This window comes from Magnolia sinica, chromosome 16 (assembly GCF_029962835.1).
Source record: "Magnolia sinica isolate HGM2019 chromosome 16, MsV1, whole genome shotgun sequence".
Classification (NCBI taxonomy): domain Eukaryota; kingdom Viridiplantae; phylum Streptophyta; class Magnoliopsida; order Magnoliales; family Magnoliaceae; genus Magnolia; species Magnolia sinica.
The window spans coordinates 64,675,984-64,692,509 of record NC_080588.1 but is presented as its reverse complement, the minus strand read 5'-3'; the positions used below and the strand labels follow the sequence as shown (position 1 = coordinate 64,692,509).

At 41.1% G+C, this 16,526-nt stretch overlaps 1 protein-coding gene and 1 long non-coding RNA gene across 2 annotated transcripts; both read left to right on the top strand.

The window, feature by feature from the left end:
- Positions 1-4,540: 4,540 nt before the first annotated feature.
- Positions 4,541-12,819, top strand: LOC131228739 (amino acid permease 6). Its single transcript, XM_058224591.1, has 8 exons — positions 4,541-4,676; positions 4,780-4,901; positions 4,984-5,217; positions 5,961-6,054; positions 6,449-6,663; positions 7,163-7,308; positions 10,930-11,154; positions 11,906-12,819. The coding sequence occupies exons 2-8, from the start codon at positions 4,790-4,792 to the stop codon at positions 12,329-12,331; spliced, it is 1,452 nt and encodes a 483-aa protein (XP_058080574.1). The 5' UTR covers positions 4,541-4,676; positions 4,780-4,789; the 3' UTR covers positions 12,332-12,819.
- Positions 7,315-10,566, top strand: LOC131228740 (uncharacterized). The gene is made up of 2 exons (XR_009163077.1): positions 7,315-9,382; positions 9,493-10,566. It is a non-coding gene; the product is annotated as an uncharacterized LOC131228740 (long non-coding RNA).
- Positions 12,820-16,526: the final 3,707 nt, after the last annotated feature.

The window sequence follows — 16,526 nt, the reverse complement described above, 5'->3', positions numbered from 1 at the left end:
AAAGGAAAAGACATAGGCGCATCGTTTCCATGTCTCATTCGCATGTTGATAGAGATGTATCTCTTTTATTTCAGTGTATCCGCAGGACGGCAGGAGTAGATATGTCGGTAGTCCGTCGGTTTTTCCAAATTTCTAGATAAGATTTTGATTTAAATATTATAATTTTTCCTGAGAAAAACTTTGAGACTCTGGCAGAGCATGCAGGATGATGCTCAAGCACTAAAAAATTGTACATGTGGCATAAATATAACTCAAAATAAACCGTTCATATAGTAGGCCAGTTTATATTAATTAGAAGATAATGAACATATAATGCATTAAACTCTCTGATTGGTTGATATTTAATGGATAGTCAACATAAAAAATAATCAAACATTGGAGTTTAATGAATAGTCTCAACTCTTAATAAGATAAGATATGATCATAGTGATCCAATTAATATTATTCTATAGTTTTATAACCTATTGAGTTAGATATGTGCCACATCTACGAATGCTTGTCTCACACTATGCTAGAGTATGAGATATATTGATGGTCCTACCCTTTAATGAATGGCCTGAAAATAAATGGATCATCATAATTATTATAGTCCTGTCCTTCCCTTTATGGGTCAGCTTTAAGAATTACGAAGCCCTACCTTTTGTTTCTCCATGTACTCTTTGGCACTTCAACCTTAAAAGTATCTCTATTTTGTGCTATGGCAGCCTTCCGTTCTGGCAGTATATGCTTGAACCATCCCAATTAGCTAGGATCATTTTGGATTTAGTTATAGTTGGATGGGAGTGTTTTTTATCTTTCCTCGTATGCATTCATTTTTATTTTATTTTTAAAAAATAAAAACCTTTTCTTTTCTTTTTTTTCTGTCAACTTGTTAGTACACCCCGCCACTAGGGAACCATACCAAGACCTAAGTGAATTGTTAGCCACCCCCACTAGGGATAGATGCCAAGACCTCAGTGTTGAAACGAGGTATCTTTCATTTAGCCTATCACTTGAATATGGATCAGGGTGTAATATAATTTTATTTAAAAAAAAAAAAAAAAAAAACCTTAATCCTTATTTGGCATACATCTAATAATGACTTCATCTCATTTAAGTTTATAGTAATTATGTATTAAAGATCTTGATCTCTAATACATTACCATTATTTATTATATAATCATTGTTAGCATCAACTTGTTAAAGATTAAGATTTTTAATATATAATTACTATTAACTAAAATGAGATCAATTCAATTTTAGGTATCCGCCAATTAGAGTCTTAGACTTTGAAATTTTCTTTCAAACTTTTTATTTAAAATTCACTACTCTTCACGTTTATTAACCAACATTATATTGTCTACAAAAGTTCCTAAATAAATCATATGTTGGAAAATATTTGGTTGAAAGATACAAGAAGGTTTATTTGCATAAAGAATTGGATGGTTTGAAATTTTGGTAATTAGTGACCCATTAAATCAATGGTTTCAATCACCAAGGATGCACACTATTTTTCAAATATGTCGTCCATAGACGGCACTACACGTATTCCTCATTGGCAAAGGAATATTGTACTTTACAGGGTAGCGGTCTTCCTAGGCTAGGTTCAAACTAAGTTAGGGCGGATATTCCATAAAATGACAAATTAATAACCTTAATTATCATGTTCCTACTCACTCTACTCGCGACCATCTCAACATAGGAGCCTATTTCGATGTTGATTATGTTGAGTCTCCTGTTGATAAACATTCTACTATGAAGTTTTTGTTCTTTTACAGCCTCATATTTTGAAAGAGTATGAAATAGTCCATCATTGCTTACTCTTAGGTTGAGTAAAGAGTCACGGGTCATGAAACTAGTGAGGTGCTTCGGCTTTGCTCTCTGCTCTTCAACTTGGGGTTCGTGTTCATATTACAATAACCAAGTTGCCGTCTACAAAAGTGCATTTCTTCAAAATGGAGGTAGAAAATTGGATTTATTAACTTTCTAATAAAAAATATAAATGAGAAATTGTGATTTCCCACAAGTGATTCACAAAAAATGGAAAGCTAATTCGTGGATAATATTTCCTTTCCCTCCCATGAATCAAGAGAAGCCTAATAGATATCCAAAATTTGTGATGGTAGGTATCGGCACGTAAAAGGAAAAAAAAAAATAATAACATTATAAATAATATTTAAAAAAAAAAGAAAGTGCCATGATGCAAATTCACGGTCAGTGAGGTACTAATTTGTGAAAATTCCTAACCCAAGTTTCAAATCCCAAGGATCAGATTTACCATACAATCACAACCATTCAAGTAGTGGGCATTAAATGGATGGCTTAGAAAAAATGTCTTGTGACCCAAATCCCTGACAAATGTACATTGATCACACTACTTTTCGAGCTAGGCCCCTTAGATCGTTGGGGCTGACAATTCAGACGGTCCTGATTGGATGTTCGGTGGATTTATACATGAGTATGTCTACCATACTCTCCAAAGTATCCTAAATTACTATTAAATCCACTAAATAAGTTGGTATAATTATCACCATTATAACTCTTAATTCCTAAGATTAAGAAAACACACTTTCCACAAATGTTACGTTACAAAACAATATTTCTGGAGTATAAATTAGAAATGATCATAACATATGGTCCAGCTATGTGGGGCCCAACCTGATGTGTAAGTGCCATCCAACCCCATACATCAGATGTGCCAGGCCTGATCTGCAACAGAGGTGGGCCACACCATGGTGGGTTGGAACCCTGGCACACGTTTGGAATGGGTTCTGAAATTCAAATTTTGAAATGCATGAGGTGATTCCCACCTGCCATTGCACCCTACTGAAGGTGGAGCAGCGAGACTCCCTGCTAAAGTGACTTCACCAAGTCCTGTGAGCCCCACCATGATGTATGTGTTGTATCCACATTGTCCATCCATTTGGAGAGATCATTTTAGGGCATGAGAAAAAGATTGAGTGAGATCCAAAGCTCTATTGGACCCCACCATAGAAAACAGTGGAGATTAAACACCTACCATTAAAAACTTCTAGAGGCCACAGAAGTTTTCAATCATGCTGATATTTGTATTTTCCATTCGTTCATGTCTGTTTTAACTTATGAACAGTTTGGATCTCAAATAAACATCATGGTGGACACTAGGAAGGTTTCAACTGTGGGGAACACTCTCCTCACTGTTTTCTGTGGTGGGGTCCATTCAAGCTTTGGATCTACCTCATTATTTTGCTCATGTACTAAAATGATATCTACAAATGGATGGAGGGTGTGGATACAACACATACATCATGTCAGGGCCTACATAACTCGGTGACGTCACTTCAGCAGGGAGTCTCGCTACTTAACCTGTCGGTAGCTAATCCGCGTCCGTATACAGAGCCGCGGTAGCCGGTAGGCACCTACCGCGAGCGGATTATGTGAGACCCCGGATCCACCAAGGTACGTGGGACCCCGACTGTGGGGTCCACTGTGATGTATGTGACTAAATCGACGCCGTTCATCCGTATTGAAAGCTCATATTAGGGCATGATAAAAAAAAAATGAAGCAGATCAAAATTTCAGGTGGACCATAATACAGAAAACAGTGGTAATAGACCATTAAAAACTTTTCGTGGGCGAAAAAAAAATTGAATCAAGCTGATATTTGTATTGTCTCTTCATCCAGAGATTTTTCACCTTATCAAAAGTTTGGATGGCAAATAAACATTCCGGTGACCACCCTGAAATTTTTAATGGTGAGGATTCAATCACTATTGTTTCCTGTGGGATGGTGCACACAGGATTTCCATATCTTCATTTTTGGAATCATGCTCTAAAATAATCTTTCAAAACGGTTGGACGGTGTGTATTTAAGGAACATAGAGTCCACAGTCAGGGGTCCTACCCACCTGGGTGGATCCGGCGTCTCACCTAATCCGCTCCCGTACCTACCATGGTTACGTTCGGAAACCGAGAGTCACGTAGACTGAACTTTCATGAGATCCACTTCATCGATCAGGTAGGCTACCTCATATTATCCATTAAAACCAAAAATCATGATCACCCAAATCTCAGGCAGGCCACACCACAGGAAACAGATGAGATGGAACCCCAACCATTAGTTTGTTGGTAACTCGTTTTTATATTCCATCCAATCTATTCATCTAACATCTCTCATCAGGACGAAAGAACTACCCAAAAATAACACTATTCAAAAATTCAGGTGGGCCATACCTCATGAATTTAGAGGGTTTTATATGTGTTCCAACGAAGTGCTGAATCAGCCTGATTTTGGAATCGACGCCCTACAAGAGGTGGTATACCTGGTAGACGGTGTGGATGAGAGTCAACCAAGTGCTTTCCACGTCTAAATATACTCTCTATCTCTCTGTCTTCAAAGAGAAGTTTATGAAATGTGGGCCGAGGCACTTTCAATCATTAAATACAAACCAAACCAAGGATAGAGTTTTTCTCTTCCGTTACAAAAAGGCCCACTTTAATGAAGTATCACTTTATACACTATCTTGCATTGAATTCAACTGTCCACGTTTAGAGCAATATTCCCTTCAAAATCACCAAGTTTACACTACTTTTCCCCCCCTCTTTAAAGCGCAATCTTCTTTCCTATCTTTCACTATCTTTCATATCTTTCTCTCCCCATCTGGTCCTTCCACACTAATATAATAGAGAGTGAGAGGGAGAGAAAAACACCCCATCCGGTCCTTCCACACTAATATAATAGATAGTGAGAGGGAGAGAAAAACAGAGAGAGAGAGAGAGAGAGAGAGAGAGAGAGAGAGAGAGAGAGAGAGAGAGAGAGAGAGAGAGAGAGATGGCACTAGAGTTGCAAAGCAATGCTACCATCTTCAGGAACATGGATGCCATCGAATCCGGCAACGATAGTCGTAAGAACTTTGATGACGATGGACGTGAAAAACGGACTGGTACGTTTCATTTCTCTTTCTTGATCTTTAGATAGAGTTGTGAATGGTTTGGATTGGTTTGAATTGGGTTGTTTTCGTATAGGTACGTTGCTGACTGCAAGTGCTCATATCATAACGGCTGTGATCGGATCCGGCGTGCTTTCGCTTGCATGGGCAATAGCTCAGTTGGGGTGGATAGCTGGCCCAATAGCTCTCATGATCTTCTCTACAATCACTTGGTTTATGTCCACACTACTAGCAGATTGTTATAGATCTCCTGACCCAGTTACTGGAAAGAGGAACTATACTTACATGGAGGTTGTGAGAGCTAACTTAGGTAATGAAATATATATATATATATATATATATATATATATATATATATATATATATATATATAGTGTATTTACAAAGGAATATGATACTTATGTAGCACTTCTTTAATGAGGAATAGCTTCTTCTTCTTTTTTTGGGTATTAGATTATTCTACTTTTAATATTTATATAATCTATCTAAAATGGAACATCATCATCATCATTATTGTAGCTAAAATTACTTAAAAGTTTTACATGTAGTTCCATCTTTTCCTGCTAATGTATCGTGTGTAGGACATCTGATCCGTGAAAAGGATGGGAAAGACTATGAAGATTACTTGCTAGTAAAATCATACCCATCCACTCCTTCGATGGGCCACCGGCTGTTTGTTGATTTTCCATGGTTCAGCCAATCCTGTAAGTGGGTCAGTCTGATTTTCGTATAAGGTGATCTTCATGATCTGTCCCATCTTTTGAATGGCTCGGATGATGGGAAAGACCAGGTTGTATGGGAATATTCCTCTGGAGGTGGACCATCGGCTGTTCATTCATTAATTTGGATGGTCGAGTCAATACTATTAGTAGGGCAGACTGATTTTTGCACAAGGTGATGATCTGGCCCATCTTTTGAATGGCTCAGATGACATGAAAGACCAGGCTGTATGGCAATATTCCTCTTCTAGAGAAACCCCAAACTTTAGTGGGTTATTACAAAAACCTCCCTAATTCAACTTTTTCTTCTTAAAACCCCCCATTTTCTTTGCAGGAGGGATCAAAATCCAACTTTGTGGAATAGCTCAGTATGGAAATCTCATAGGTGTTACCATAGGTTACACCATCACAGCATCTATAAGTATGGCGTGAGTTATCAAAGCTTCATATGCTACAAGATCACATGATTCTTTTCAATGGCCTTAGATATGTATTATAATGATTGGGTCCTTGCTCTTTTTTTTTTTTTTTTTTTAACGCACGCACACACAGCACCACACACTTATGCGTGGTGGAATTTTACCACCTATGGGTACTCGAACCCTTGACCCGGTGTCGAAACTCCTGAGAGTCTACCGGGAGTTTCAACACCCGGTCGAGGGATCGACCCGGTCGAGGGATCGAGTACCCATAGGTGGTGAAATTCCACTTGCGTGAGTGTGTGGGGTGTGTGTGCGTGTGCAAAAATAAAAATTAAAATTAAAAAATAAAATAAAATAATGACTTCAGGGTTTTTCTCTAATTTACTTATAATATATGCAGGGCTATTCAACGGTCCAACTGTTTCCATAGGAACGGTCACGATGCAAAGTGCTATGCCTCCAACAATGCCTTTATGATGATCTTTGCAAGCATCCAAATCGTTCTTTCTCAAATACCCAACTTCCACGAGATATGGTTTCTTTCCATCATTGCAGCTCTCATGTCTTTTGCTTATTCTTCCATTGGCCTCGGCCTTTCCATTGCGAAGGTCGCAGGTTAGTCATACAAAGACAAGATTGATATTCTGGCCCTTTTCTCTTTTCAGGGTAGGAGTACTAATGTGTGTTTTCACCGTTTCTTAAATGGTGGTGATTCATCTACCGTTGGATTGAGGTACATGTACATCAATCTAGACCGCCCAAATCATGAGACCTGATATTGGAGTCATCATCGAACTCGTCCCAATCATATTGATCAAATGATTTTTTTTACCGTGCCATACAGGTCATTGAATGGACGAGTGACCTTTTTTATTTTCAGCTTTCAATTTAATGGCCACCATTTAGATGGTCATGATAATATTATTAGTGTAATTTTTGGGATGTATCCTTCCACGATGAGGACAACAATTTAGCCGGTCCAGATTTCTATACATGATGCCACGTGTACGGCGGATGGGTGACCACGATGTGTAAGAAATTATGGAAAACGTACATGGTATTCCTATCTTTGCATGCATTGGATGAGAATGGGTGGGTGGCCTGTAAACCGCAGGAGGAGGCCACGTGAGGACGAGCCTAACAGGCGTGACAGCAGGCGTAGATGTGTCGGGTACTGAGAAGGTGTGGAGGACTTTCCAAGCGCTTGGAGATATTGCGTTCGCCTATGCTTTCTCTACGGTCCTCATCGAAATACAGGCACTGTCTTTTTACTCTTGCTTCTTTTTTTTTTTAATAAAACGCTTTTTCCGAAGTGACTCGACTTAAAGCTCTGTGGGGTCCACCGTGATTTTTGTGCCATATCCACTCCGTTCGTCTGTTTCTACAGCTAGTTTTAGGATATGAAGACGGGGTGGATATGATATAAATTTCATGTCGGCACGACGGAGCTTGGGATAAAGGGATTCTGGGGTATTTTGAGTAAAATATTTTTTACCGTAGTAATTTTGGGGACGAACAGATAGGTCAGTTACCATATGATGTAGCTTATATGGGGCCCATCGTGATTTGTTCTTTGAATCCAAACCGTTCATCAGGTGTGCCGCCTCATGTTCATTGTACATAACAAAAATCAGTAAGATCCATTACTTGGGTGGACCATGCCAGGGTGAACAAGTATGGGGAGTGGGGAGCAATTTTGCATATATACAGCGAGTTGAGATCCATACATAATCTGCAAGTTTCTGTGGTGGGCGACTCCCTCCCCATTGCTACCCGTTGATCTTTTGTTGTGGCCCGCCTGAGTTCTTGATTAGGCTGGGTTTTTAATTTTTTTTTCGTGTGTATGGGACTAACTCGTGGGGGCGCGATTGATGGATGGGTTGGATGGCACATAAGGTCATGCCACACACGTGGAACCTATCGCAATTCGAACCGAGCGCGGATTGCGTCCTGCCCATGCATCGACGGTCGCATGGACGGATTACCGTCCAGCAGATCTGTGGAGGGTCCCAACATGATGTATCTGTTTATCCACGCCGTCCATCCCTTTTCTAGGATTATTTTAAGAGAAGATCGAAGAGTGAAGCAGATAAAACGCTCACTTAGACCACACCAAAGATGACTCTTGCATTTAATGACTGGTGAATTAATGTAACCCAAGTGCCCAATTTTGTGTGGTCCATTTGAGATTTTGGTCTTCTTCACTCCATATGTATACTTCAAATGATCCGAAAAAGTGTATGGACGGTGTGGATGAATAGATACATCACGGTGGGCCCCTCCACAGATCTGATGGACAGTAATCCGTCTAGGCGGGGGCAGGACGCAATCCCCGTTCATTCGAACGGTTCCGGCCAAAAAGGCGCATGCATGCATCCATCTGTCACCGGACGAGACTTGCCTTTAACCAGAGGTTACACGGTCCCCTGTAACCCAAAGCTCTGTGGGGTCCACCACGATGTTTGTGTTATGTCCACTCCGTCCATCTGTTTCTTCAAGCTCATTTTAAGACATGATCCAAAAACCAGAGAGATACAATACTCAATTGGGCCACGCCAAAGGAAACAGTGAGCATGAGGAAAGTTACCGTTGAAACCTTCTTGGCCCCACCGTGAAGTTTCGATACCATCCAGCCCGTTCATAAGCTGATTCCCACCAAAATGAAGGAAAACACGAATACAACCCTGATTAATCCTGTAACCCCACTAAGGTTTCAACGGTGATCTTTCGATCCTCATTGCTGTGGGTCACTTGAGTCTTCAATCTCCCTCATGTCTGGTATCCTGTCGTAAAATGATCCGAAGAAACGGTTGAACGGAGTGGATACAAAACAAACATCATGGTGGGCGCACAGACCTTTGGGTTACAAGGGACTGGTGTACCCCGTTAGACGCGAGTCGGCTCTTCTGTACTCCACGAAGTTCTCTGCACCCACGTGTAGCTTGCTAAGGTACGGGCGCGGATTCCTGCGAAAGCCTTCCGTAGGAAGTTCCTGGGAAGTAGGTGGGCTCACCGTGATGTCTGTGATAAATCCGTCCCGTCCATCAGTTTTGTGAGCTCATTTTAGGACATGAGGCCAAAAATAATCTGGATCCAATACTGAAGTGGGCCGAAAGCTTCTATTGGACTTCTGAATATTTCAACTGTGGACGTTCAATTCTCACGTTTTCGGCCCACTTAGTACTGGATCCAGCTTCTTTTTGGACTCATGTCCTTAAATGAGCTCACAAAATGGATGTACGGGATGGATTTATCATAAACATCACGGTGGGCCCCACCTAAGTTTCCATCGCAGGAACCTCGTGTGAAAGGATTTAGCAGGAAATCCGCGTCGGTACGGCCATTGTTTGTATGCAAAGGACGCCACGGTGAATGTGAATGCCTCAGAAGTGTCCCACGTAAGATCATAATAACCCTTCGATCATTGGCTGATTCTCCGTTTAGAGTGGACCATTCTTGTATTTCTCTTCCTTGCCATTCATTCGTAGGCCACTGATCAAAGGGCTAGGATCTTCCCATACACCTCTAAGATTATATGCATATGCATGCAGGGCGAGACTCTACGAAGGTTCACCACCATTTAAAATTTTGTGGTGACTCACAACCATAGACAAGGCATACTTGTACAGTTGTACTGCAATCTGGACCATCCAAATCGCTGACCTAGTTGTGGATGGAGCATAAGTAAAAAATTACACTTATAATTTTACTTTTGACGACTCAATGTGATTTCAACCGTCCATTTGGTAGTAGCCAATTGCATGGTTAAAATTGTCCAATGAGTGTGATTTTCCAGCAATGATCCATCTACAATGTGATCCTCAATTTGGACGGTTTTGATTTCACAAAACGTGTACCATATGTAAGAGGCCAGAATCATGACCACTTTTCACACTAGTGATGAACCACCAAGCGAGTCGGGTACCTGTATGCATGAGAATTGGTACGTATGTAGCTCTCGTGGAGAGAGGAAAGCAGAGGAGACCGAAAGGGAAGCGGACTAGGTGAGACCCCGGATCAACCGAGGTGGGTGGACACTGACTGTGGGATTCACATTAATATATTTTCCTTAAATCCACACCGTCCAACCATTTTCAAAACTCATTTAGGGCATGATACCAAAAATGAAGCATGCACAAAATCTTTTAGGTGGGTAAACAGTCATGATTGAATCTCCACCATTAAAAACTTCGTAGGAGCCCACTGGAATGTTTATTTGCCATCCAACCTGTTGATAAGGTCACAAAGACCTATATGAAGAGACCACACAAATATCATCTTGATCCAAAGCTTTGTGGCCCACAAGAAGTTTTTATTGGTCAATTACTACTGTTTCCTATACTATGGTCCATCTGAAATTTGGATCTACTTCATTTTCTGGATCATGCCCTATAACGACTTTTCAATATAGATGGATGGAGTGGATGTAGTAACATACATCAAGGTGGGCCCCACAGTCAGGGGTCCCACGCACCTTGATGGATCCAGGAGAGAGGAGAAAAATGTGGCCCACTTGAGTTGTTTGGGTCGACGTCTTAACATAAGCCAACGAAATAGTTGTACGGATGGATTTTAAGCCGTCTTCATAGAGAGGGCCCCACACAATCTTTGTTGGATGGGCTCATAACAACGGCTACAATGCAAAAACAGGCGGGCCTAGGGTAGACTCTGACCCAGATTACGAACTAAACGGGTGGGCCCGATGACCCCGGGTCTTGTTTAGCATAGGTTGGCCCGCTTACTTACATCTTTGGCTGGGTTTAGCTTAGCTTGGACTGTGGTTCATAGTTCATGGGTCGGGTCCAGAAATAGTACGGCCCATCCCCATTGCTACCCGATTCAAGGTCTATGACTGTTGACGTGAAACGTGGATTGCAGGACACTCTAAAATCTACTCCCCCGGAGAATAAAGTGATGAAGAAGGCTACCTTCATCGGCGTGACCACCACAACCATATTCTACATGCTATGTGGGTGCGCGGGATACGCAGCCTTCGGCAACGACGCTCCTGGCAATTTCCTAACCGGGTTCGGGTTTTATGAACCCTTCTGGCTCGTGGACTTGGCAAACGTGTGCATAGCTATCCATCTAATCGGCGCATACCAGGTATGGTGGACCCCACTCAAGGAGAAAAGCTGAAGCGATTCGCGCGCTAACATGAATTTGAACGGTTGAACTGCTCCCACAGGTGCCAAAAGTGGCACGCTTGCGAGATATTCGTGCTCATACATAGATGGGTCTATGTGCGCGCATGCTGAGTTCAGGTGGACCACGTGATGTATGTGCCTTACATCCACTCCGTCCATCCGTTTTGAAAGCTCATTTTAAGCCACAAGCACAAAATTGAAGCAAATCAAAATCTCAGTTGGACCACACCACAGGAAACAGCCATGATTGAATACCAACCATTAAAAACTTCATGGGGGCCACCGGAATTTTTATTTACCATCCATCCTGTTGATCCAGTCACAGAGACCTGCATGAAGGTACCACACAAATATCATCTTGATCCAATAAGTTTTTAATTGTCAATAACCACCGTTTCCTATGGTGTGGTCCAACAGAGATTTAGATCTTATTCATTTTTTGGATCATTCCCTAAAATGATATGTCAAAACGAATGGACGGCATGGATGTAAGTAACATAGTGGCCCCACAGTCCAGGATCCACCAAAGCCACGCCCCATTCAAACCGTTGAATTTCATCATAGGATCCTGGCCCACATGATGAGTGAATTGATCTGAATTATGAGGCGGGCTATTTTCAAAACCGGGCCCACCTTGGCCCACCTAATGATCGATTTTGATCACCACCCTACAAATTTAAGTACTCTGACACAAAAATCTCTGACCGTAGGTTTTCTGCCAGCCCATTTTCCAATTCGTCGAAATGAGGGCCCACCATCGTTGGCCCGAAAGCAGATTCCTGACGGCTGAACACGCCGTCAATTTTCCTTTACTTCGCAGCGTCTCCGTTAACTTCTTCCGTCTTGTTTGGCGAACGGGATTCGTGATCTTAACGGCCGTTATAGCGATGATATTCCCTTTCTTCAACGACTTTGTAGCCCTGCTTGGAGCGTGCGGGTTCTGGCCGTTAACGGTGTATTTCCCAACTGAAATGTACCTGGCCCACCACAGGATCAAAAGGTTTTCTGCCACGTGGACGTGGTTGAAGGTCTTGAGTGGGGTTTGCTTGATCGTGTCCGTTGCTGCTGCCGCAGGTTCTATTCAAGGGCTGGCGAAACATGTGGTGGCCTACAAGCCTTTCCAAACCCCACATTAGATTGGAGTAATTTACATCTGTGCCATTGGACGTAGGTAGTTATATTATCATGGGAGGAATGCTAGTTGAACACAGCTCATGATACACACCCTACTCCCAAGGAGACACTTGGATTACGTGTACACGATCCAGATCGTTCATCCGGCAATCTGGCCATTAATGGACCATGGCCCAAAAAATCATGCTGATCGGATGATCCTAATGGCTTCTTTTGTGAGAAAAAGGAATAAAAACTCATTTTGGGCCATTTTCAGATGGATCCATTAGGATCATTCGACTGACCTTATTTATGGGCTATGACCCAAACGGTGGGGATAGCCAGACAACGGTCCGGATCTTGCACGTATGTGCCAGGTGTTTACAGCAAGTGTGTGATAAGAAGTGCACAAGTAGCATTCCTCTTCTTTTAGTATATTGCTGGTAGTGGCTACGTGAAATGGAGAAATAAGTTTGTTTTTTGTGAAATGGAAATAATTCCATTGTTGTTATTCTTCCTTTTTTTTCCCCTTTTGGGTTGTCCACATGACATGTCATTGTATGATTTTTTTAAATTTTATACACACCCACACACACCAACTTGAACTTATGACCATAGTGTTTATACCTAAGTATCTACCAGACACTGGATGAGCACTCGAATCCGTAGTGTCTAGCTTAATCACACCATAATTTATGAGTTTATAAGACTGAAAAGATAAGACCACATGCTTGAATGGACGTAGGATTTTTTTATTTTATTTTATTTTATTTTTCCTTTTCTCTTAGCTTGTTAGTGCACCCACCGTTAGTTCACACTTCACTGTTAGTCACCCCCACTGGGGAATTGATACCAAGACCTCATGGTTGAAACGAGGTGTCTTTCACCGAGTGTACCACTTAAGCTATGGATGTAGGTGTAATGGACTTAGGATGTGTCTATGTCGAAACCCACTAATAGGTATTGCACCAATATTCAAGTTAAGTGCTGTTGTCGGGGGCTCCATGAGGCCCACCAAGACGTATATGTTTTATACATGTTGTCCATCTATTTTAACATATCATTTTAAGCCATGGGCTAAAGAGGTAGATCGAATGCTTGCTGAAAATCTCTTGGGGGCTAAAGAAGTTTTGTATCATGCAGTATTTATGTTTTCCCTTCATTTGTGCTTTATGTGACTTTATGAACAGGTTGGATGGCAAATAAACATCCAGTAAGCCCTAGGAAGGTTTTAACAATAAAGGACATTATCACTGGGCTTCTTATAGTGTTGTCTACTCTAGCGTTTGATCTACCTCCTTTTTAGGCTCGTTTCTTAAAATGACCTATCAAAATGGATGGGCGTATGTCACGATGGGCTCCATAGATCTTCCGTCTCTAGCTATGTCTTGATGGGTTAAATACCCAATCTAGGTCAACTGCACCCATGGCTATACTATGTTGGGCCTTAAATAGGAAATTATATGAGTACCCTTTAAGGTGTTGTATCCATTAGGTATTTGGTACCATTTATAATTTAAATATTTTTTTTAAAATGACACCGTTAAATCAAAAAGCCACAATATACTAAAGAAATAACTCCGTGTATGCTGCCACGTGGCATGTAGGGGTCTTACAAGCTAGCATATCATGCTAAAACCAAAATAATGGAGTGAAATTTGAGCTCTCCATTCAATGGGCCACATAATATTTTCTACCTCAAAGCACAAGCATTTTACACCTTGGGTGGACCACAACATGTGAAATAATGGATGGCCAGAAGAATAGTCCAGATATAGAGAAATCCAGCCCAAGAGAAAATAAGGGGTCCTAATGTGTTAGAAATATGAATAGTGTTCTTATCCGTCCATTTTGCATATTTGGGGCCCATGGTATTGTGGACCCCACCATGGATGGTGGGTAACCCTAAAGTGTTTAATATTAAGCCTACAGGGATGGAAACAAGCCAGCATGCCCAGCCTGGCTTTAGATGGGCCAACCTGGGCGTGAAATCTTAGGCCAGATTAGTGAGAATGATGGGCCCACACATTCCAAAGCTTTAGAACCAGTTAAAAATCAGACGAACCAAAATCAGGACCGTTGAGAGGCCGGACCAATGTTTTGTTTAGGTCAGTCCATGTCCAGCCCACAAAGTAAAATCTAGCCTGTCCTTTTCCTGGGCCCTTGGCCTGCCAAGACAAAAAGGCCCAAGCCTATCCCAAGATTGGTCAGCTCACCCTCTATCAAGTAAGATCTGGGGTATTCAAAGGCCTTTCCTATGAAGTTCCTGCCCTGGAAACCTAGGTGGGGCCCGAATTGATGTTTTTGAGAAATCTACTCCGTCCATCCGTTTTATGAGCTCATTTTAGGATTTGAGACCAAAATTGAGCAGGATCCAAGACTCAAGTGGGCCGAACTAAAGGAAAAGGTGGGTAGAGAAATTCCTGCCGTTGAAACCTCTCTGGGGTAGAAAGTGATGTTTACATGCCATCCATGCAGTTAATAACGTCATTCCTACTGGGATGAACTGAAAACACAAATATTAGCCTGTTTTAAAACTTCTGTAGGCCCACGAATTTTTCAACTCTGTACATTCAATTCTCACGTTTGAGGCCGACTTGAGTATTAAATATAGCTCATTTTCTTCCAAATGACCTAAAATGAGTTCAAAAAATGGATGGACGGTGTGGATTTCTCACAAACATCACGGTGGACCCCACCTAGGTTCACAGCGCAGGAGCCCGGCACGACCACAGGCCCATGAGAGACCAATGGGCTCTCCTAGCCCATTGACACCATTGCATGTTTGTTATAGATACACGTGTACACGCACATACACGTGTGGATGTAAGCATGGATTTATGAATTGTTTTGGAATGTGATTAGTAAAAAAAAAAAGGAATTTGACTAAGGGGCGTGGTCTTCAATGTAGCTACATCCCTTTCTATAGTGTTGCCCCCCTCACTCCCCTCCAACCTTCTCCTCTCTTTTATTATATTAATACATTTTTATTGTTTTAATTAATTATTTAATTATTTTTTATCTATCCAAGATTAAAAATAATACTGTATTTTTTCATCGTTTCACTTGCAATCTTATTGTAATTCAAGAATGTCCCATTGGATCGCCATGAAATGACAGATTTGCCCATGCCTAAATAGGTATTTTTTGCATTAATGTGGTAAGTTTCACAAACATTGCCTTTTCGTCCATCTGGACCGTCCAACACAAATATCGCCTATTGGATTAGAGCTCATCCAAAATCAGAACTAATTAGATGTTTCTATGTTCACATCAATAGGTTTTTTTGTGGGCTCTTGGTGAGTGTCGAATGTTAGGCAATTGATTGAACTGTTTGGAATATCTGATCGGTGTAATTTTTGAGCTGTAATTCAATAGAGGGGCAGCCTATTGATCCAACGGTTCGGATTTTATATTTATTCACCCTTTAGGATGACTAATAGCAAGATGTAAAAGTATATAATAAACCCATGTGCACCGCACGATTCCTGCATGTGCATCAATCCAGACCATTCAACATATTTCACGCCTCTAATATGGCCACCTTCCAAAGACGAGATCCGTGTGTGATCCAAATCCATAGGAAAATTATATGAACCGTTGATTTTTTAAAAAATAAAAAATGACCACAGATTGTGTGCTCAGGCTCATCCATTCACTGAGATTTTTGGGCTCCTGTCAGTCTAGATGGGCAAGATACTCACCAGCATTGAGAAAACTAAAGGGTCAAAATAGTCATTTTACTCTAAGCGGGCCACTAGCCTTTTTTTTTTATTTTTCTTTTTTAGTTGAAGCAGACAAAACTGGTGCGTTGCTTCTCTTTTTTGTTGAAGCACACCAGAACTGGTACAAAGCAACACACCGGGACTTGATCCGGAAACACTACCTTAAGGGTTTTTAAATGGTTATAATTTATATTATTTTGAACATACGAAATTAGATTTCAATATTGTTATAAAAATTATGGGTGCATAAGCCATCTCAACCGTCCAATTAGGGCACAAGCTCATCGATCCTGACCCCATCTAACCAAATCACCACTTCTTGGATTGGCCATATACTAAAATTCTCATCCTTTGTATGTTACTACTGAAACTTTAAGCAATGGCTACGATTTTATTGTACGGATATGATAAGTAGGCATATGTGCTAACAATATTGTTATGAGAAATACTGAACTGGCCAGCTATACAAGACATGCGACCAATATAAAGAATA

Coding starts and splice junctions, on each gene's coding strand:
- LOC131228739 (XM_058224591.1), top strand. CDS start 4,790: ATGGCACTAGAGTTGCAAAGCAATGCTACCATCTTCAGGAACATGGAT. Junction 5,218..5,960: donor GGTTGTGAGAGCTAACTTAG/GTAATGAAATAT, acceptor TTTTCTTTGCAG/GAGGGATCAAAATCCAACTT. Junction 7,309..10,929: donor TCCTCATCGAAATACAGGCA/CTGTCTTTTTAC, acceptor GGATTGCAGGAC/ACTCTAAAATCTACTCCCCC.